The sequence below is a fragment of the Melanerpes formicivorus genome, unplaced genomic scaffold, assembly GCF_026170545.1.
Source record: "Melanerpes formicivorus ecotype bairdi unplaced genomic scaffold, bMelFor1.0.p_v2 SCAF_6, whole genome shotgun sequence".
Classification (NCBI taxonomy): domain Eukaryota; kingdom Metazoa; phylum Chordata; class Aves; order Piciformes; family Picidae; genus Melanerpes; species Melanerpes formicivorus.
In genome coordinates this window covers 10969694-10993689 of record NW_027142358.1, presented here as the reverse complement: position 1 = coordinate 10993689, position 23996 = coordinate 10969694, and the positions used below count along the sequence as shown (strand labels likewise).

At 36.8% G+C, this 23996-nt stretch overlaps 1 protein-coding gene across 2 annotated transcripts in view; it reads right to left on the bottom strand.

Moving 5' to 3' along the window:
• Positions 1–23566, bottom strand: part of PDE6C (phosphodiesterase 6C) — a 28495-nt gene extending 4929 nt beyond the window's left edge. For both annotated transcript variants that reach the window (XM_068139672.1, XM_068139673.1), the window contains exons 1-20: positions 22871–23566; positions 14725–14877; positions 14521–14610; positions 14160–14300; positions 13531–13605; positions 13377–13441; positions 13207–13273; positions 12448–12495; positions 12117–12266; positions 11327–11470; positions 11164–11232; positions 8491–8637; positions 7953–8060; positions 7752–7861; positions 5655–5742; positions 3970–4070; positions 2773–2880; positions 2437–2500; positions 812–886; positions 593–676 (exon numbers count right to left, since the gene is read on the bottom strand). In XM_068139672.1, the coding sequence (XP_067995773.1) occupies positions 593–676; positions 812–886; positions 2437–2500; positions 2773–2880; positions 3970–4070; positions 5655–5742; positions 7752–7861; positions 7953–8060; positions 8491–8637; positions 11164–11232; positions 11327–11470; positions 12117–12266; positions 12448–12495; positions 13207–13273; positions 13377–13441; positions 13531–13605; positions 14160–14300; positions 14521–14610; positions 14725–14877; positions 22871–23350 (2367 nt within the window). In that variant the 5' untranslated portion in view covers positions 23351–23566. The remainder of the gene's footprint in view (positions 1–592; positions 677–811; positions 887–2436; positions 2501–2772; positions 2881–3969; positions 4071–5654; positions 5743–7751; positions 7862–7952; positions 8061–8490; positions 8638–11163; positions 11233–11326; positions 11471–12116; positions 12267–12447; positions 12496–13206; positions 13274–13376; positions 13442–13530; positions 13606–14159; positions 14301–14520; positions 14611–14724; positions 14878–22870) is intronic.
• Between the last annotated feature and the right edge of the window lie 430 nt (positions 23567–23996).

Here is a 23996-nt window from a genome sequence, read left to right as displayed (position 1 = left end):
TTTATTAAGTCAGGATACAGATAGACATCTACTATCTTATAGTATATTCCAAGCAGATGAGAATGTATCTGAAAATGTTAAAACAGTCCATGTCACTTTGCTGTGTGATGTATTGGGATAATACTAAAAGCTGGACAGGTATTAATGATGTTGGCATTTCAGTGCCATACAGAAGATATATTCTATATACAGAAGATATAGAATATCTGCATTTCCTGAATATTGCAAATTACCTATTTCTTTGCTTTGCCATTAGCTGTAACATGTAATAATCCACATGTTGAATACTTGTATTCAGTGGAACTGCAAAGAATCAGACTAGCTTTTCTAACTCAGTCTTTCCAGGTATTAAACCTCAGGGCCCTCTTTGAGATCTTCACTTTTTATGAATTTGCTTAACATCTCTTGAATTTGCATTGTGAGAGCAATTCTTCTGTGTCACCAAAGATTGAAAAATTAATGGTATTTGTGATAGTTTATCCTCTGACCAAGAGTCCTGCTGTTGTCTAGATTTTTTTTAATGGCGACAGTTTGTTATTAACTGTGCCATCAGAACTACTGCCATGGGAAAACAAAACAAAATCATTCTTACCTTATACACAAATGTACACACAAAATCTATGAAACCAACTTGGAGCTTAGGTAGTTCATCTCCTTTGTTTCTGTCCATCATAGGCTAGAACAGAATAGCAGTAATTTAAGTGATGTAGATAACATGCTTTTTAGTGTAATGGTATTAAGCATCGTCCACAGTTCAGTGTTTTAATAACAGTTAATATTGCTTAGCACAGTTAAATTATTTAGTACTTACAATTGGTTGTTGCTGTAGCACAGTTCGTTCCAGGTCACCTTGCTCCCAGAATTCATTTGCAACCATGAGAGCAACCTGAATAATCACAAATCAGTGGAAGTGTCAGCAGATAACAGTAAATTTCAATAAATAAATAAGCTAGGCTTTTCAGAAAGTGTGAAAATGTTGACTCACCAAAAACTGTCATGTTACTGTTTACTACTTTATTATTACTAAATCCCCATCCACGAAAAATGAGACTTATTTCTTGCTAGCTGCATTCTCTCTGAATAGTTTTACGACTCCTCTAGAAATAGGGAGTTTAGGTGAAATGTAATAGAATTCCCCTTGAAGTAGTCAAATGCATCTTTCAAAAATTACAGATACTCTCAAGTATGCCGAAGACTTTTTCCAGCAAACTTCCCAGGCAACCAGCACCAGCACAAGAGGACACAGTCTCAAGCTGTGCCAGGGGAAGTTTAGGCTCAACATGAGGAGAAAGGTCTTCACAGAAAGAGTAATGGGCCATTCGAATGTGCTGCTCAGGGAGGTGGTGGAGTCACTGTTCCTGGAAGTGTTCAAAAGGGGATTGGACATGGCACTTGAAGCCATTGTTTAGTTAGTCATGAGGTGTTGGGTGATAGGTTGGACTTGATGATCTCTGAGGTCTTTTCCAACCTCATTGATTCTATTATTCTATGATCTCTACTATATTCTGGTGCATGCTGAGTAAACAATAGAGTCTTGTGAACAGGAACAAGGCTGGAGTAGCAATGTCTCTTAACTATAATGTTATTAGTCTTAACTATAATGTTATTACTTTGGAAGGCACCACAACCATCTTCCAATTGTATTTTGATTATGCATTGTTAAAACCTGATCCTGTAAGGGCAAGTGATGAGCTTCACTGTGATGGTCAGTAAATACTGGAGTTCTTGAAGTACTTATGTGCAAAGCAGTGTCACAAGGTACCAAAGAATTTATTTTTAGCGAGCTTAAGCTACTTTGCAGTGGCACCAAGATCTACAGAATAGACACAATATCATAATATTGTTATATCTGTACCAAAAAAAACAACCAAACAAACAACTGGAAAGCACAAAAACAATTGAGTAGTATTTAAGGGTAGCTAGACTAGCTGACAGAATAAAGGATGCCAATTTTAACTGGAGGACAAGTAGAGAAGAGTGGAACAACTCTGCAGTGGTGGGGGAGAGGTATAGAATCACAGAATCACAGAATTGTTAAGGTTGGAAGGCACCTTAACCCCCCTGCCATGGGCAGGGACACCTCATACTAGATCAGGTTGCTCAGAGCCACAACCAGCCTGGCCTTAAAAACCTCCAGGAATGAGGCTCCTACCACCTCCCTGGGTAAGCTGTTCCAGTGTCTCACCACCCTCATGGTGAAGAATTTCTTCCTAACATCCAATCTGAATCTACCCATTTCTATTTTTATTACATTTTTTGGAACCCTTAACCCATATCACATAACCCTTACACTCACAGTAACAGGTTGTTTTGTGGAAACACTGTTGGGTGCAGATAATTAAACATTATTTATCGACTGATCATAAGTTGTTGTTTTTAATTATCATGCACCAAAGAGGTAGTAAATGCAGTATTCTGTATTTGAAAAATACCTACTTTACTTTGCACTTCCCAAGGCTTGGTTATTGCAGACAGGTCACATCCAGTCATCATCATAGCCCTTTGAAAGCATAAAACATAACAGGTGTGTAGTTAGGATGACAATGGGGGGGGAAAAAAAGGTTGAATTTTTCAGAGGAATTTAGATAGCTAGCTTGCAGATGGATACATGTTTTGCACATTTTGAGGAGATTACAGACATCTAAATTAAAATCACGATTATGCTCATCATCAGACAATAATACCTTAGTTTACGTGTTTAGGTGCCCAAATTACTTCCTCATCTGGTCCTAGATAACTAAGTGAATAAACAGTAAAATATTAACCACATACATGATGACTTCTTTTTTGGTTGGGTCAATAGATATATATTTAATTGCCTCCTCTTCTGTTTCCATTTTTTCAATTGCATCCACAATCTTCTGAAACATAGTTCTTTTCCTGTTAAAACATTCCAATAAACCATGCATTAGTCAGTAAAAGTTCCTGCATTAGAAATTAAATAGAAAAATCATACTACTGATACTTATTCTTTTCCAAAGGAGCACCCCAGCCATAGTGATACCAAAATTCTTTCTGTTGAACTCAAACTTTTCAGGTAGCCTAGCACATTTAGATTTTGCTATGTACCACTGACATGTAAAGTATTATGTTAGAATTCCTGATACAAATAACCAGTTTCCTAACTCTTCACGTTAAACTGTTTAGTATGACATTCTTTAGTATTACATGTTTATTATTTCCTGTAGTGTAATGAATTGGGAAGAGTGATGCAAATACTAATACATGTTCTTCCACTCTCTCCCATCAAAAATCCAAAGCAGCACTAAGTCCTGACTGAGAAGAATATTGAAAAATGCAAGCATGACTTGTTATTGCTTAGTAAATTCTCTGATTTGCATTTAGAATGAAATAATGGAATTACTGTTCACTAAAATTAATAACTCCTGTTGAACAACTTACTGAGTCGTTTCCTGTCTCCTGACTTTAAGTTGTCCCAGTCATAAGATATCTGGACCAAAACAAATGACTCTGTATATCTTTAAGGAAAATACGGATTATAAAAGTACCTTAAGTAAGTAACTTAGGAACAGGATGGAAGATTTTATATTTGAAGTCTTTCTCATGTTTAGGACTGGGATTAATTCATGTCTGCAGTTTTATTTTTAAACTAGCATCTTAATTTCCATGTCGTATGAATACTCCTCTTAAATATGTGTAATTGTAGTTTGGTATCATACATGCACACAGCCTAAAGGTTAGGTTACAGAATCCACACTTCTGAAATGCAGTGTTTGCTTTAACTAAAAGCATATTTGAATAACCTACTGAAAGTATACTAGATTTATATACATTTTTGTGTTTTATAATTTGAAAGCTTAAAGTGAATCTTAAGAATGTCTTTGCTGTAATACCAACTTTAAATATAGCTTTGTTCTCTGCATCTAAACAACTGAAATCTACAGTTATAAATTCTACAGGATTGACATATTTTTTTCATTAGAAAGTTACACAAAACTGAGTACTTACTTGAAATACAAAGCCAAATCAGTTGCTATTATTGCAACTTCAAATAAGTGTAGAACGGTTTCAAACTGTCGCTTATTTAGGTTCTGGAAGATGTTTAAACTCTGCAAGATGGAAAGTTGACAAATTCAGTTCCTTTTATAATACTGTCTTTGGTTTGTGCTCTACAGATTGTCTCACAGAACAGTATAACAAAATTTTCCAACTCCAGTCCCTAAATTAAAATAATGCTACAAATTAAAAATTAGTCAGTTGATAAAGGTGGCCCTTATTTGTGGCTAACAAATGGATAAGTAGCAGTGGGAACAGGGCGTGGGTCTAAGACACTGCCCTCAGAAGCTGCACCAATAACTAAATCCACAGTGACCCAGTTGCAAGTCCTCTTGACATACGTAATTTAAAACCAAAGAAAGCCACCTGTATTCCATTTAATTAGTAAAGAAATGGCAGTTCTTCATAGCTTCTTTCCAGTTCACATTCCATAAATCTAATTTTCCTAGGCTTTTCAAAGCTACACCTCAGAAACTTTTTCCTCCTGTTAATGTCAGTTAGCAGAATTGCTTGCAGTGCTGTTAGAGACCTGCCATAGTAAGCACAATGTCCTTTTCCTGGGTTTCCTTTCTTCATTAACTGAAGGGCCACAATACCTGTGAGAGCATGGGGCACAGCAGTGGCACTTTTGAGAGCCTCCAGAGGTCCTGACTCCAGCAAGGAGCAGTTAGTCCCCAACATCTCACATTAGAAAAAGTACATCACCAAGAAAAGTAAAGGGGTTTGCTATGTTTGAGTTTTTAAAAATCATAAATCTTCTGGAGTTTTTATTATCATTGTGCTACTGATTATTGTAAGGACTTATTCTGTGGCCTCATGAGGGCAGGAAATAGCACCACCAACAGTGATTAGAAAATGGAAAACAAGGGTGGAAGTGGGTGCCTGCCACACTGATGCAAACAAGTGGGATGGAAGGGCCATGTGTTCAAGCCTTGCCTGTTACTTCCCTGTAAAATACCACATCAAAAGTTGTAGATAGTCTCTTTCCTTGTAGCCAGGACAAATCAAGCACTACTGAAGGAAGAACAGCTGACCTGCACAGGAGCAGCACACAGGGCAGGGGGCCTGTGCTGCCACCATTTTGTTTAGCCTGCCTGGGGTGAGGCCTCTCATCTCTGCACCTGCTGTGGGAGGGTGGCTGAGGGCATTTGCCGAGTTCATGGAAAATTGCTAATGGCAGCTGTAGGACAGTCTCATGAGAATATCTCTCTTCTTGCAAGGTACAGTGTAGGGCTGGTCTGTCCTGGGGTTCAGGGAACCCTTCATAAACGCCTCCATCCCTTTGTTCCTCAGCTGCCAGAGTCAGCAGCTGAAGTCAGACCCCACGATCAGCACTCCAATTGCAATGTTTTGTATGTATATGTTTTAGTTTCTGCTTTGTTTCTTTGCTTTCGTTTTGTGAAAGCAGGAAAAAAGCTGAGGAGTGTGAGGGAATCCTAGAGGGAAACCTTTCTATTTTGGGCCTGTTTCTCATCAGAAATTACCGATATTTCTCTAAAAGTGGATAATCCAAAAGGATTTGTCTTAAACTTCCAAATTTTAGCATTATTTCTTAATCTGGACCTGGAGGAATGAACAAGACAGTGAAATTTGGAAGCTCATAACTTAATTGGATCTTTTGCATTGATCAGACATACCTCATCTTGCAGTAGGGTTTTACTGTACTCTAGGTGATGCCTTTCTAAAATGGAGGAACCATGAAGTTTTGCCAGCGGAGCAGCTGACCTGTTGAGAAAGAAGCAATTTTATGTAGTATTTTGAAGCCAATATTTTTGCTTCAAATTTTTAGGATTAAAATGCTTCTGATCTGCATGTTCAATAGTTTGTTCTGTATATCACAACCATTGGTATAATGCAAAGGAATAAAACATTTGGTTGTCTTCCCTTGTCTTCCTTGATGGAAGTTAGAGAGCACTTGGTGGTCAGGGCCCACTAAAATCAAAAGTATGGTTAGATGCCTCAAAACTGAAACATGCTTCTGTTTTATATTGCATGTTCAGTTTTGCTGGTTTATTAATGTACACACTTTCTGTCTACCTTAAAAGTAGCCTTTATCTAGCTTTTCATGTTCTGTTGCGTGGCTTTTGTCTGTCTGTGATGACTGGGGGCCATATTGCCTGTGGCTTTTATCTGACCATAAGTTAAATCTAAAATAACATCATAATAGAGTTTAATTCCTCTAATGTTCTTGGGCCTCTTCCCACCCTCAAAATCACTATTTTATGGACTGCACAAATCCTGACAGCTCATATATGTTTAGTTTTACCACAGAGTTCAAAGCATCAATCTGACATCAGGCTAAGCTTCAAGCAGAGGAAATTGTCTCAGACTATGGTACTGGGAGGAAGGGAGAAGTGTCCTATCTACATAAACTCCAGGTTGTTCCACATATTTGGAAGTGTAAGTTTCTTCTTTCTTTCTTTGGCTAACAATTCCATTTCTCAGGTAACCCAAGGCAGATTTGGATAGCTGCATGCCACCTGTGTTGTCTGACTTGTAATTAGGACTGTCTTGGTAAAACCTCATGACTCACAAATAGATTTACTACACATGACCTCAGGCGAAGGGCTTTCAGCTAGGGAAGACCACAGTAGGAAGATTTAAAAAAAAAACCATAAACTTATTTGGATGAGAAGCCATCCTCTGAATAGGAATCAATGTTTGTCATTCTCTCTCTCCTACGTCACCTGGAGAATCCCTGAGAATAATCAGAAAATCCCTTCACGTCACTGCTCTAGCACGCAGGCTGAAATGCCTCTCCTGGGAGGAGTGTATCCAGGGTCAGAAGAGGATGAATCATTCTAGACATACAACTGGTTGGAAGCTGTGCTCTGAAAATTTTATTTGCAATCTTCTGCTACACGTGACATTCTGAGAAATCTGTTCCCCAGCTAGCACACCAAAATATGCCCAAACAGATCATATATAAGTGTAAATGGTAGATTGCCCGCTCTCCAAGAGAAGAATGGGTCTCACCATGATATTTAATGTTGTAATAAAAAGGTAAGTTTAAAACAAAATTAATTACTATTGTTTTATAGCAAGCCTCTACTAATTAACATTGTTTCATAACAAAGGAAAATTTTCAAATAAATCCTTTAGAATATTTTGTCAGAACAAAAAGCATGAATTGCAGAGCTTAACCTCATGATAAGTTACTGGCATGTGAACCAAGGGGCAGAACACAAGCTCTTTATCTTAGAATCCTGTATAATGTGAGGAGATTACAACTCGGGAAAGAACCTGCATCAGTCAGTAACTGAGGGGGGCAGGGGGAAAACTGAGTTAGTCAAACCAGATGATATAAAACTGAGAAAAAGAATGCAGCTTAAATCTTATCTCACTCTAAACTGCCCTTGTCTGTGCCACATCCTGAATCCTTCTCCAGAGAAGTGCTTATGCTCAGTCTTGAAGAAAAAATAATCTAGTCTGGGATTTACTTTACTCATTTATTTGTGGCCTCACTGAAGATCTGCTGCAATACAAGTAATACTAGAGTTTTAAAAACAAATTGCAGGTCCAGGAGATCCTTTTAGGATTCCAATTTTGCTTTTTGTCTTTGTGTTTCAGCTGTCATGACAAATACTATGAGACAGAAATCTTCCATAGGAAAGATGTTTATTCATGCCAGATGAATACAGAATATATACCTCTATTTTTGCAAGTTTTGACATGTATTGTTAACTTGCCACTAAAAATACTACAGTTTCATATATTTGAGCATTTGTACTTACTTCATTTGATACAAGTTATTGGTCCCTCTGTGATCAATGTCATGGCAGAAAGCAGCAGCCACCATGGCAAAGGCTTCTAGATCAGTGTAGTACTTCTTTATTTTGCCTGTCTGTATAAGAAAACAGACAATTCCATGTACATCCCTGAATTTTCCAGTTGGAATTCAAAGTAAAATTAAATAATGCATGCAGCAACATTACCATCAGCAACGTAAACATTGTTTGTCCCACGTTGAATCCATGTCGCCAGTTATGGTAAGTGATATCTCGATAACCCTTCCTAACTGTGTACATCCATCTTGTAAGGACCTATTATGAACCAAAGTAATTAAGACTGTGCTGCTAATTGAAATGGAGAAACAATGTGAAGTAGAACTTGGAATATGATTACAGTAATTTCATAGTATATTCCAGTAATTATGTAATAATTTAATCATTATAAAATTACTGGAATACACAGTGAAGTTATAGTAATAGTGGGCAAGGTCTATGAAAATAATTACTTTTCACTGAATTGGACACAGCAAATTATTCTTATGTAAATGCATGTTGATTTAATTCACACAATTTCAGGGTTAGTTTTAAATCTTTGTTACAAATACATGTTTAATTTAGAATGGATGACTATTATCCATACCACTAATATTTTAGTATTGCTTGCTTTTATATTTAAGTGCCTGTAGTCAGCTATTTTTCTTCTATCTTAAAATGCATACAAACAAGACAAAATAAATCAGACCTCAGCTGGGACTTTGAACTTTTCAACAACATTTATCTCAAAGAACAGTCGTATTCCACAAGTTATCAGGCCGTGTTCTGTAACAGGGAAGTCACTGAAGCGGAATTCATACAGTTCTAAATCTTTTGGATCAGGTAATTCTTCTTTCTGTTAGGAGATGTGGAAGAAGAAAGTTGGGGAAAAAAAAAAAATTTCTGACTTCAGTAGAAGCATTGCCTAAGGACAGTATGCTTGCTATAACTTCAAAGGCCTCCAGTTTCAATACAAACTAATGTTTATCAAGTTATGAAGCACAGTCATATATAGGTGAAAGTCTTGGCAAGGCAGTGTTTATTCCTACTCTGAATTCCAACACAAATCTGTTGTGGCCATCTCACCATTTCCCTAGTTCAGAAATCTCAGGCTTTGGAATAAAATCTGGTATAAAATCATACGATTCTCCCACTTTTAGCCTGGTCTCAAGGCATGAGTTAATCTTTTTTTGGAAGCAAAATTATTATTCTTAAGTGTTCTTATGAATAGTGATGAATATAGTGACCAAAACCAACCTATCTAGGACATTTTTTTTTCTTTTTATGGTACAAGAAAGTGTAGAAACTGCTTTTTTTGAATAACAGAAGGCTGGCTTGCATACCTAACGACCTACCTACCCATAGCTGCCTATTCTCTGGAAGAGACTATAGGCAATCAAAGAATCCTGTGCACTTTTTAACCTCTGGAATGACGGTGATTTGTTTCTACTCTTCAATCAATTCTCAAAATTAGTCTGTCTTACCTTGTCTCCTGCAACAGTCTCTCTTTGTCTGTTCTAGCCTATATACATTTAATAGACAAACCTGTAAGGTTGATTTAGCACATGCAAAGTGAACTTGAGAATCCTAAAAGATCAGATGTAAAAATTCACAAATCTTATTTGTGCTTTTGTTTGCTTGAGGTAGATTATTGATTGTTTGGCTCTTGAGTTATCTCAATATATGCATAAAGTAAGACATTTAATATTCATGGGTTTTGTAGGTAATTTCAAATATGTTAGAGTAATTTACTTTCTAGTGCTGTAGTTGGTGGGGATTCTGTCCTAGTAATGGCCTTTCTATAATTTGCAGCAGTCTATTCTGAACAGTCTTGACCACTGATGAAAATGAGAGGTGATTCCAGAAGTAGATAACTGTACAGGTGCATAATTTTTCCTCATGCACTAAATTTCATTAGAAGCTGTGTGGATGGCATTCAGGGATTTTTATTTCTCTGAAGGGCAGATACAGAGTTTAGACCCTCTCTTTGTTCTGAAGAACCTCCATAAAACATACACTAAATTCTAATGTGCATAGGATATGAAAGTTAAAGAGCCTGTATTATATTTGAATTGCCTCTTTTATGTGCAGTATCACATTACATAGCCAAACTGGTAATAGGGGTACTAATGACGCGTTCTGTAATGCTTTTCATTTGTGTATCCCAAAACCTATGGAGAATGGTATTATATTTAAAGAATGTGCCTCATTCTAAACAAGAATCACATCAGGGAAGTCCACCGCAGCAGAAAAAGTAGGATTATATGATCACAATTAACTTCCTTCTTCCATAATAGTGTATAAATGATCTCTGGTTTACAGATAGGGAAAAAAGATGACTGAATATATGCACATATTTCAATAAATAAGGCTGAACCTCCATCCTCTGATCTGAGGTCAAGGACAAGGAAACCTGGAGCAGTGGTGTTTTAAGACCCATTACTTTGTGAATCATCAGATCTAGAAACACCTGCTTTATCCCATTAGCTATCAGGGATTCCAGGTCTCATAATAGGATAAAGCATTTTCATGTAGCCTTGGCAGTGCAGAAGGTACTAGACCTTTGAATTTGTGACTCCACAATGTTGAGAGAACTCAATTGCTTTTTGAGAGATTAAAAAATTAATAGCAGTATTATGGTTTCAAATTTGGAGCCTGTACCATAATAACCAGTTGTTGCTCTACCAATAGATTTTACAATGTTTATCTACTAGTTTTCACAAGCTGTGTGAGCCAGTAAAACCTTAACACCATTGACTTCTGGAATGCACATATACCTAACTAAAAATAGTTTAATTAGATCTTTTCCCTGTGGCTGTGTCTACATTAGTAAATGTGGTGTAAAAGGAAGAAATACATGAAGCTAATGATACTGGAAGTCAACAGGTCTGTGTGTATTTTGACCCTTTTTGTTTGTTTGTTTAGTTTAAGTGGGTTTGATTCATTAACAGTGTGAGTTCATTCAATCTTTCCTCCAAAAAGGCCACTTCCTTTCTAGACTGAAATACTAAGGCAGCCAGAGGACTCACACACAGGTTCACTGGTAGCAGAGTTCTAACTGATCAGGTCAAGTATGTTTCATCACTATGAAGTCACTGGTCACTAGCTTTGGACTACTCTGCCTAAAGAAATGCAGAAAAGAACATCCATTGACACATCATTAGGACAAAATGTTTCCCCGTAGGGAAGAGTGAGGTCTGCACATATAAGAACTGAAGAGGCTGAAGCTGTAGTATTAAACCATCTCCATCTAGCTTGTGGATCTTATAGCTAAAATCAATTGTATATATAATTTCTTTTCTGTAGTGAGAATACAGTACTATATTTAAACTATACACAGTGATATAAACATGCCAACAGAATTTTCAGTTTAATGACTTACCAAAATCCTGATAAGATCCTTTTGATCACATTCTTCTATGCTATTTACATTTAATTTCTCCTTGTATTTCTAAAAATAAAGTAATAAATTCAGGGTTTGTACAAATTGTGCAAATTCCTGCAAATTTCCCGCTTTAATTTTGTGGGTCAGGGTAGAAACTTACCAGTATAGATTCAACTTCAGCAGGGGTGGCCTTTGTCTGGTACATAAGCATTTCCTGAGCAATGTCTTTCCTGTTTTCAAGCTTGTTCATTTTGTCGTAAGTGTCAGTGTTTAAAACTGACCACCCCAGGAACTGTGTGAGAGTCTGGAACAAAGCCAAGCAAAGCCAAGATGACACAGCGTCAATAAAATTGAACCGACAATTTGAACTTACTTGTCTTAAATACCAGTTTCTGGTAGTGCTCTTTAAAATGCAAAGCTCTGTTTATTAGAAGCCTTTGCCTTCCAGAAATAAGTTCTGTTAGCACCTCACAGCTTTTGAGGATGTTTAACTCAACCTAGTAATTAAGGGCCTATAGTCCCATTTTGTATCCAAGACTTCAAGGCTTAAGTTAGCTGAGTGGACTTTGTACACTATGTAGCATTTTACCATGCCCTAGTGCACGTGATCATGAATGCTGGGTAACTCCTGTGGTCGCAGGCACAGTATCTATTGGCAAGCAGCATGCTATCTAACTAGAAGATGGTGACTATCACTAAAACATGATTAAAATTATACCTGACTTTTGTTCATTATTGGAATGTAAATGATCTCCCCTAAATTTTCAGATTTATAAAGGGAGATAGAATTTCTCATTCTTAAGTAACTGTACAGAGAAGAAGACAGACATTCAGTTAGATGTTAATATAGCCGATTTGAAAATTGCTAGACATTTTTAAATTACTTTTTGCAATAATATTTTTATTAACATCACATTGCTCCTTAAAGCCTCTAATCCTACTAAGCTTACTTCAGTGATCTGTTCATCATACTCGTCAAAAGGTTTTCCATCTTTCCTATTGTAAAATGTTGCAACTCCCACAATTTCTTCTTTTTTGTTGACAATAGGCAATGACAGAACATTTTTGATAACCCATCCTGTTTCATCCACTGGTCCTTTCTGTAGGAAAGCCAAACAAAACAAGAATGTGTATTCCTTTTAAAATTGATATAGGCACCATAACACTAAGATCTGTGCTTCACAAACACAGGATAAATGTAATCAAGTGTGTCACTGATTAGTGGAAAGCATTAGCATATTTTTCTACAATGTCAGTAATTATTAATATTACTGGAATTACCTGAAATGTGAAATACTCATCTGCTGGTGCATTCATCATGTTACAAATCTGCAGGAGAAAGAAAAGGAGACACTGTTTAAATGAAATATAAAGTGCACCAAGATTTGGCCTGATGTTTTAAAAAGGCATATTTAAAAGGCATATTTATTTGCTGAGATAACAGTGAGCAGCCACAGAAATTAAAACTGTTCTTATTAAATTAGATGTGGGTATAACAGATGTCATTCTGGAATGCTTATAACAGAGTCCCTCATGTGTGGTGTCTCATCATGCCTAATCATAATGGTTTGGAAAATAATTTCCAGTGATTTCTATAAACCCCGGGCATATAGAAAGAAATAACTAAGGGTTCTGTCCATGCCAAAGGATTGCTAATAACTGTCAACATAGTAACTTTAAAATATGTACATCATCTACACAGGAAGAGAGATGAAAACATGGAAATTCTGAAATTGTGTATGGGATGATTTTCTTACTTTAACGTAAGAAAATCACTGGAAAGTGACAGTGCATGTGCATGTTATTTATCTGATGTCACCACACTCAGAGGGAAATTTTCCTGATGTTCTGACTGTGCTGTGGGCTTGCCCCCATCCACACTACTCACTCACATGATTTCACTGGGCACCAGTGACAAGGGAAGCAGCATGATATTTTTGTAGAGGTCTCTGTTTGTGGGGATGATTAAGGGGTTTGTTGTTGAATCAGAAGGGCTGCATGAAATGAAACTTTTAGTTTTTACTTTTACCGTGAACTTACAAATCCATTTTCAGCAACATATGTTGGCAATCCACTGACAAGACACCAGTGATCTGGTGGAGGTGACCTTTAGAGAAAGAATGAGATTAAATAATTTGTGCAATATTATTAAGCTACCCCAGCAATATATCTATTTGCCATACATTCACAGGCTGCCAATGAATACTCACGGAATTACTTTGATCTCTTCTTTTCCATCTAAAATATAGTCAATAATTTTATAGAAGTTGACTTCCTAAATAAAAAAAGAGAAGAACATGTAGATGATCTGCATGACCTCAATGTCAAAACTAAACTCATCAAAAGAAAATTTAATATCCTTACTCGTCCATCAGGTGTCTTAGGGCCTTTGTAAGGCTCTGCCTCCCCCAGCCGGATTGGCCACTCATCATAGAACTCCTGGGAAAACAATGCACAGGGTTTAGCAAAAGGCAAAAAAAACAAACCAAAACAATTCTGTGTTCATAGATAACTTGTTATCTGTGGATAGCAATTTTATTTTTCCTCCATAGCTGTACTATGGTCACATTTCAGACAATATTAAGAAGACATTGTCAAATATATTCAGGCAAGGAATGTTTACCAATAAATTTCAGGCCAGTCTGAAGCTTATCTCTGGGCAGTTGTATATCTCAGCTGTTGTTTTGGAAGGCCAGTATTTATAAAGCAGTAATCAGACCTGCACTTCTCTCTTCTACTCTTTCTTGCATGGAATTATTAATATGAAAAAATATTTCAGAATTAGCATTTATGTTTATTGTGGCTATATTCTTTGCCAAGGTCATTTTGCATGTAATGTGTTTATTATCCCAAAGGGTTAGAAAGCATGGTAGTTTTGTGTCATGGAGGGATACCCACTAGAAATATGCAGAATGACTGAATTAGAAGGATGGATTTTATAGCTTAAAGCTAGGAATAGCACATTTCTAGCAAGTAGGGAGAATGATTGTTACCTTCTCTTTAGTCATATCCAGCAGGCCGACAGAATATCTTTCACAATTCAAATACATTCGAATAGTATACAGTGCTTTGTGAAATTGCCGTTCTATATCTGTTAGCTCTTCAAACACTTTGTTAGCAGACCACAAAAGCATCTATTTAGAAAAAAAAAAAAAAAGAAAGAAAGCGGGTAAATGTTTACAACATTAACATATGAATCCTAGGCATTCCAGAATAAAATGATAAGGTGCATTACTGTTACGAAATAAATCAGTGCTATCCTTACTTCAGTGAATTTACAAAAACATACAATAGGGGGAATAATAATGGTTTCATGCTAAAACTAAGGATTATAATTAAAAAATTCTTCTATACCTGACTTTTTCGGGATTCGATATTGTAGAGATACGACGTATGATGATTTCTTAGGACCAAAGATATAAAATTGAGGTATTTTTTAAAGACCTAAAAATTACAAAGAGCAAAAATAATAGAAAAGTGTCAGATCAAGAGGCAGATTCACTCAAACTACTTGTTGAACTTACAACTGTATTGTCAATTGAAATATGAGGTTATTACCTCTTCATCCTCTTTTGAGAACTCGGGCGCGTTTGATTTGTTGAGTGCCATCACAACAGCAAGCACCTCTTTGCCCTGCATAATTGGGACTGCCAACATACTGACTGTTGTATAACCAGTTTGTTTGTCCATGAAATCAGAAAAATGGTTGTTCTGTAATAAAAGGGGGGGGAGGGGGGGAAAGAAACAATCCATAAATGAAATGCACATAAAAGTTTCCACACCAAGAGCAAATGATAATTTCATTCGATAATTTTTTGTAATGCTGTGAGCACAGTTTCACAGTGCAGTAAGTTTAATACTTGCAAAAAATATTATCATTGTTTAACCCAGTCTTAGCTCTGTACATGTACAAGATTAACTTAGGCATTGGTTATGAATATAGCTTCTGAAACCAAGTTTTGTGCAGGTTTTCATTAGAATGATGAGGAACTTGAGGAATTAAAAAGATGGGAAAATCAAGAATCAAGAAGGGAGTAACATGACTTTATGGCCACCTGAGAGTTTAATACATATGGCTTGCATGTAAGAGACTTACTTCATAGCTGTATTAGTATTTCTTGATATTTATTTTTTTCTATTGGTAGCAGTCATAAAACTGTCCCATCACACAATGTTTGAAACTACCACCTGTCCTGAATGTATGTGGTAAAAATGCTTCTGGCAGAGATGTCCCAAGCAGGTATTCATCTCCCTGAGCTGTTTCTTACTCATTCCAGACTGGCAGACCCCTAGTCCTGCTGCTTCCAGACCAACATGCTCTTCTGGTGCACAGGGGTATTAGGACACAGCACAGCTTTTGTTAGGTCTGTGATCATGGGGGAGTGAGACCACAAGGCTAATAAATGAGCAACAACTAACTACACCATCAATTTCATCCTTGAAACTGAATGCTGAGGAAGATTTAGGAAAAGCTGTTCTTTTCATTCTTTTATATAAAAAAATACTGGGAAGCTTGTTCATGTTTCATGAGAAGCTGTTTCATTTCCCCTATCACAGAAATTCTTAGTGTTTCTTTTGAAATGCTTTAGTGTTCTTTTATTTTTAAAAGGGATTTGAAATTTGTCAGGGAAATCTGTTTGTCAAGGGTTGCTGTGTTTTAGGCTGGATGTTAGGAAGAAGTTCTTCACAGAAAGAGTGATTGGCCATTGGAATGGGCTGCCCCAGAGGTGGTGGAGTCATCATCACTGGAGGTGTTTAGGAATAGACTGGACGGGGTGCTTGGTGCCATGGTTTACTTGATTAGATAGTGTTGGGTGATAGGTTGGACTCGATCTCAAAGGTCTCTTCCAACCTGATCTATTCTATTCTATTCTATTCTATTCTATTCTATTCTATTCTATTCTATTCTATTCTATTCTATTCTATTCTATTCTATTCTATTCTATTCTATTCTATTCTATCTTATGATAATATATCTAAAAGAGCTGAGTTATGAGTTGGGGGTATGAAATCTGTCAATATGTGCAGATAAAATAGCCAGACTGTCTTCACTTAGCCTTTTCTGTCCCCTCACATCTGGCACTGCTAACAAACGGTTAAACTGCTCAAACTTCTTTGAAGAGGTGAGCACTCAGGTCCTGGTCTGCATTCAATGGCAGATTCTCCCTGAATTTGCCTTAGCAGGTCTGCTTCCAGTTTCTCAAGGTGATGATCAGTTGGTACTAAATGAGAATGTGAAGAGGTAGCAAGCGGCCTGGTGACCAGAGATAGTCAGACTACATTATAGTATCACCAACAGGAATAGCAGCCAGCCAGAGGGAGGCCAAAGCAGCCTTGTTTTAAGGACTTCCACCTGGAACCAAGATTCCCAAACTTTACCAATTCCCTGCTCTTAGCAAGTATTTGTGAACCCACTTATAAAGTGACTGCATGTCTGCCCACAAAGCTATTAATTACTGCTTGGGCAGCCAAGATCTTCATGGTGAATCTCAATACACCTTCCTTGCATGGCCTCGAGAATGTTGCAGGATGTCACATAGTGGAGTTTCTTCATAAATTACACATAGAGGTACTTAAATAAACAAACAGAAAATTTTTCTAGGGTGCAAAATCAAGCACAAAAAGGCTAGGAAATGCCAAAACTTTTCCTTTTTTGGTCTACTATTTAGATATTTTGGCCTACTAATTGTCTCTGATATATGTTGAATTTATAGCAAGTAGAACCCTGAGAAAGTAGACCAGATTTTATTATGTGTTTAATCTATTAGGATGGCTTTTTAACTCCAGTACTTCATAGTCTTTAGACAGCTTATCTTTTACATTTGCATTTACATTTACCTTCTAATTCCTTTCTATGAAAGGAATTACATGTGTGGAAGTAACCCTGAAACGTCTTTTCTATATTTGCTGTCTGGGCTTACAGAATTGGTCTAATCTCTAGATTTACACAGAATCAAGTCTCTTAGCCTGTGCCATCCCCATAGGTCACATTGAGAAGAATGTGTTCATCTCTCTGTTGTAGGTGATAGAAAGTAACTGGGAGGAATCTTATTTTATCTCTCCTTGCATATCTGAGTTCTTTTGCGGGATTGATGTGTTTCTCCAAGTTTCCTTTTATCCATTTTTAGAGACCTTATTTCTTTCATGACCAGTTCTTCCGTGGCTGATTTTAGATATCCCACAATTCTTTAAGTAAACTATGAAAACAATCCATGCAAAAAACTTTATTGTAGGCCAAGCTTAAAAACCGATGAAGACCATCACTCTAATGTTTATTGAATCATCCTACAGTCTTTAATAAAAGATGTACATCTCCCACTTCATAATGTTATTTTAGCATTTGCTAAACTGTGCTCCAGAACACCTAGATAAGCCTTGAGCATTTCTGATGGGATTAACATCAAAATGCAGCCTGAAGCAAGTGAGTTTGACACGACTGGAAACTCCAGGTCAAAATCTGCTGTGTAAATTATTTGTTCTGTGTAAAATTGATTAAAAAATGCAAAAGTTATCATAAGGAATGAGATTGTGTAACCTCTGTTAATTTGTTAACTTGGTTTCCATTGCATATACAAAAGTATGTCATTTATACAAATGCAGGAAGACAGAGAAATGGAGAAGTGTGAAAAGCAACTCAAAACAAAAGATTAAGGTAGCAAGGTTCTCTCTTCCCTATTCAGCTAGTCAGGGTGGAAATTCACTACTCTGGCTGATTTCAGGTAATAAGAACAGCAGCACAAAGTTGTTAGTACAGAGGCTGCTGCCCTCCTCTCCATTTTGAAGTTGGTCAAGTGCCTTGAATATCACAGTTAAGGAGAGCAATAAGACTTAATCCTACACCTGAGGTGGTTGTACCAAGAGAGCAGATGCCTTTTCTCTATGTTTTTCCTCTTATGAAGCACAGAGTAAGCATGGCTTTCTGGGACCCCTTGTAGTTATGACTACTTCATATTGGGATGGAGGTTCTGGGTTAGAGAGATGAGTTCAGACAAAATGCATCATCCTTTAGATGTGTGATGACCAGGAGTGTATCTGGAGCCATTACTGGATCAGGAACCACAGGAACCTCTGACATCTGGTGTTACCTCATCATTATCATACATTTCATTGCACCATTTTTGCATGTTTTTTATTTTCTTTCTGGTAGCCATGTAGTATTTTCTCCTCTTTCTCATGTTTTGTTCTCTCGCTGATTGTCTTGCATTGTCTCAGATTTCTCAAGCAAATTTTTTACTACTGACTAAGTGGTATTGCTGTGCTCTATCACTTCATCTCCTATTTCTGCTTATTCTAATTTGAATTCACAAATGGTTTTGCTTCATAATGATATAATTGTGCATGAATGGAAAATAAAAACGACCTACCATCAGGTCCAAAGAAGCCAGCCAATTATCTAAATGAGTTGGCCATTCATGAGGCCACACTGAAAAGATCATATATAGTCAGGGATGTAAACCAACTGCATTTTCACAGAATGTTAGGGATTGGAAGGAACCTCAAAAGACCATCCAGTCCAAACCCCCTGCCAGAGCAGGATCACCTATACTTTTGAATATCTTCAGAGAGGGAGACTCCACAACCCCCCTGGGCAGCCCTTGACATGTAACTTACTAGTGTTACAGAACAAATGGACTTTAAGATCACTGGAGTTCTGAAACTGAATCAAAGAGCAATTAACAGCATCTGGGGGTTTTTTATTTGCCATATGTAGTGCTATTCAGAAACTTTTAAAATTTAATCTGTATTACCTTGCCTAAGTATTTTTTTCACATAAGAAAATCAAAAGGGACCTTTTAGTTTTATTTTTTTTAATGTTAATTTTTTTCCTTCATTTTTGGGAACTTTCCTTTTAACACAAATTAATTCAAGGAAAGAATTAAAGGTTTGGATTTTTCTTCTGGAAGGCATGATAATATAAATTTCTTCCTGTGTTAAAATATTTTCTTGTAAATTGACTGAATCTTTGTCTTTATAACAGATTGGAACACATTTTCATTTTTCCAGTTGGTCCTGGGACCACTGCTGTGTGTTCCCAGAGCATTTGCAAACATCCAGCTGAACAACAGTTCAGTGTCCAGGTCTCTCCACTGCCACATATCAATTTGATTCACTGGGCTGCAAAACCATGCTCCCCTTCAGTCTTTTCTCTCCCTTCTTCAAAAAATATTTAATTTCTTTTGCAGTTTTATGTAGATTGAACAAAAGGGATGGGCTGCCTCTTCTTCCTCATTCCAGCCTGGAATCTGGGGATTGGCACATTCCCACGAATATGAAATTCCTATCACTTCAGATAGGCCTGGAATTAAAGTCTTTCCCACCCCTGTATTAAAACAAAGTAGAACTCCCATAAAAAAGCCCTCATGCAAATGAGCTGGATGACTTTACAAAGTTATGCTTGCAACTAGAAGATGTGTTTAAGTTGTTTTGTCTCGTGGTTTCCAGTGGCTAAATTAGGTGCCACAATGATCACTGATCTGAATGCTTAATCTGAGTTGCAAACACCAGAATCTCTCCACAGTCTGTTCCTTCACTTCAGTGGGGGTTTTTGGTTGCAGTGCAGGACCTCTAAAACTGAGGGTTTGTTACTTTAGTATTAGAACATTTCAGGTCCTTTATGGATCTAATCCAAAAGCCTTCACTTCTTTTGAAGCATTTATAAAATTTTATACTCTACTATAGCCAGGAATATTATTCATTGAATTTATATTACTCAGTTAATCTTTGTCTTCAAAAATCTCTGGATTAAAAGGAATAAAGTGATAATTTAACTACCTGATGGCTTAAAGCAAACATGTACAGTCTTTGTTATTGGTTCTTGCATTTTGAGAATTTGAGATTTTGATCCCCTAGAAGACATGGTCCTTGTTTAACTATTTCTTAGTTCTTAGTTTTATTTGGATATAATGCCTTAGCAAAATAAGTAAGATAATTGCACACTTATTTATTATGCTGTCTACTACCAGTTAACATTTAAAGAATACTAATAGGCATACCAAGTATTATGCAGTCTGTTATTTTACTTTGGAAAATTTGAGTCACGACCTCTGCCAGACCCTGAGAATAATGTGAGGCAAATTATTAGAGTAGTGGTCCTGCCTGGCCTCCTATTTCTCAGTACTGTTAAACCTTGGATTAAATGCTATTAGCCCTTGCAGTCAACAGGTCCATAATCTTGTCGGGGTAGACTGCTCTGACTACTAAGTTAATTATGGAAGGTCTGTATTTTTCCTTCTGCTTTTCTTTTCTGAAGCATTAGTCAGGATGAGGAGCTTCCTCACGTTTATTGGTATCTTTCCAAATTGAAGGAGAAGATAATCTCTAAAGAGCTGACTACCAGGCACTAAAAGTGGAATCCTATTTTTTTTTTTTAATTATTTATTGCTATTGTAGTCTTTCATTACATTCAGTCCTGTTACAAAGGGGTGGTAAACAGAAGCATGAAAATGTCCCACTGTGAGTTTGTCAATGTTGTCATGCAATTAGAACTTAGAAACCACTATACTGTTTGGATGTGGCTTGTGTCAACAATAGAAATTGGATAGGCATGGTATTTTTAAAGTACTGTAGCCATCTAGAATTGCTCATTGTACATTTTGTAGTCTGACAAGGCAGTAGAGACAAAATTTATCTCTGACTTAACTCTGTCATTTTTTGCTCAGGATTTGGGCAGCAGACAATGTAGCTAAACTGAAGTGTATACAAAGTGATCTGAAAAATAATGATCCTTTCAAAAACGTGATCAAGGCTTCAGTGGATGCTGGTTTCTGCTAACATGGACTAATTATATTTCTTAAAAGGTACTGACTAAAGCTGAAGTTCTGCATTCCTTATGGAGAAGAAGAGTTTGGTAACATCAGTGGGAGCTTTGCCTGTGTAAGGAGTGTAAATTTGTGGACTTGACTTTTTGTACAAATAGAATGGAAATGGTGACAACTGGGAGACCTTCAGGGTTGATTTTAAATACCAAATACCAACCCTGAAGGAGTCTCTGGAAGGTTTGCAATTTACTTATAAAATGTCAATACCTTGATGACATTTATTCACCAAATGTGGATTAATGGCAACATAGTTTAACTGCATTTTTAAGTGTGAGCCTAATGGCATAGACCTCATTAACACTAAGCAAGTAAATGGATGCCTAAGTAAAGATTACCTTAGAGTGATTGATTAATGGCTGGATAGCTATCAGCCAACATGAATTAATTTATGAGTGCAAAATGTGTACCTAGAAGGATTAGCTTGACAGAAAGGTTCTCTTATTTAAGCATATTCAAATTATGTTTGTCACAAAATTTTGAACAAGTCCAAATGCAAATGCAGAAATATTTGGGCAGCCTTGCTCTGGGCACCTCTCACATAATGACCTTAAGGAGCAGTGCAGTGTCTGATAGAAGGCACATCTTTCTTGATCCTCCTGATCTTTCTCATGTAATCAGCCTTATGAATTTAGAAGGATTATCCTTCAATCTCCCCATGTGGTGGTAAGAGGCACATGCTTCTTGTCAGAACAGCAGCCATTGAAGAAAGCATCTTAGTGGTCAGTTAAAAATCAAATTATTTGTTTCCTCAAATAAGTCATTGTCCTGTTTGGTCCTATTATTCTTACTTACACATCTGAGGCAGTTTGCTCTATGTTGGAATGTTCTTTTCACATACAAATACATTTTAATTTGTTTCAGAGCTTTAAAGGTAGTGCTTTATTCCTTTGTCTGACAACTTTTAATATGATAAAATGCATTACTTTTTGTTTACCTCCTGGAAAACATAGATAATTGCTGTGTATAAAGACTTTTATTAATTACATTGAGCTTAGGACACTGAGGTGTTTTCCTTTTCCAAAATGGCCCAGAATTTTTAAATTACTATAGAGGAAATCCTGAGAAACCAGAATGTCATCTTGTACAATTATCTTAACACCATTTGATTATTCTGAGGTTTCCCACATAAAACTAAAAAGAAATGAAGCTGTCACCATTTCATAATAGAAGATTAGCTATCTTAATCTACATCATCAAAACACATTTATGTTTCCCTGCGTATTTCAGAGCAATTTCTAAAGCAGTTCTCACTTGTGCGTGTTTAATTTGTTAGGTCACTCATCATTCTATTTAACCATTTTAGTAACATGTATCACCCTCATTGCTAAAGGAAGATTGTCCCATGCAAATACAAGAGAAACTCTGAAAATGTAAGAAGAGCTCTGGTGGATTAATCATCTCCTATACATGGTTCTGAACAAAAGCCCTGGACCTGGATGGACATCCTCAAAATTTGGAGTAATTTGAAGCTGAATACACACACACATATCATTGTGAGGAAGCATCCTCATTACTAAAGCTGAAAATTAATTCTATCCAGAGGTGCATGGAATGATAAGGGAGAACACTTGCAAGCCCATATTGGAAAACAGAATAGGAGTCTGCCTTGTTCAACAGAAACATAAGTATTTACGGTCTGTACTAATCTAATACTCATTTTTGTTATTATTTTAAATTACACTACATTCCAAGGACATTGGAATTACCTCACTAAGCTACTTGATGTCATTCTACTGGATTTTAAGCAAACTGCTGCTGCTTTTCTCATGCTTTTGATCTGGATTTCTCTCTGGAATGTTTTCAAAGAATGACAGTACTACAAGACCTCTGCAGGAAGCTGAGTAAACAAATGCACAGACACCTGTTCTCCAAAAGAAGTCACTTACCTTTTTCACATCAGGTATATTAAAAAACTTCTTGCTATGAGCAACCCATCCCGCTATCCCAATGTCCAGAGGAAAAACAGTCTCATTGTCCGGTTTCACCAAATTTTCCTCATAGCTGGAAGTTGGAGTGACATCCAGAAGCCTGGTGGCTACCTCTGGAATACCATTTCGGGAACGACAAACAAACATACTACACCGATCAGCTGCCAGCAGCTGTGACAGCCTCTGCAGGGCCTTGTGCACTATCTTTTCCATAGTGCCTGCTTCATCCTGGATTTCTGTTATCAGCTCAAAAAGTATGTTACATTCCTCCAGACGGGACATGTCTTTGAAGCTGACTCCTTCCTTCACATCTCCAGGGTTCACATTAAAGATACTTCCCAGCACTTCTGCCCTCATTTTTCGGTCAAAATACTCCTTGGCAAATTGGGGGTTGTTCTCCAAGTATTTTTCAACGGCATCTTTATTTACCTCACCCATTTTTGCTGGATTGTTGTTAGGATTTCTTTTAGAACGGCATCACCATCAAAATAGGAGCGTAGCAAGAAATTCTAGCTTGATACTAGTAAGAAAATATTACTTTGTACATATTGTCTAGCTCACAGGCATAGTACATTCACCTTCCTCTGTGGCTTCAAATCCTTCTGAAACTCTTGAGATATGACAGAAGGCACTGGCTTAGCTTCTTCTTAGTGTGAGATCTTGGAGACTGCTAATTAAAGAGATGTCAGGACACTAAATCCCTGAGCATTCTTAGCTCATAAATCCTAAGGGAATCATTTTAGCATTTCAAATTAATTCTTAAACCTTCAAAAGTTGTCTGATGTGCAAATATGCATACCTGTATGTTATCTCCTCTGCTCACAGTATGTATTTTGACTATGCATACAAAAGATGACACTAAAACATATTAAGAGGAATTCCACTTAGATACTTAGCCCACATTGTACACGTGCGCTAATGAGCATACGTGTGTTTATGAGAGGTACTTAAGTGAAGGAAAACAAAACATAACTGAGAAAAATTCAGAATAACAAAATTTAGTTTTCCTTAGAATAGTCAGGAGGTGATAAAAACTGGATTACTAGAAGTAAGCATTTATGAAGCTATACATGCATAAAATCGA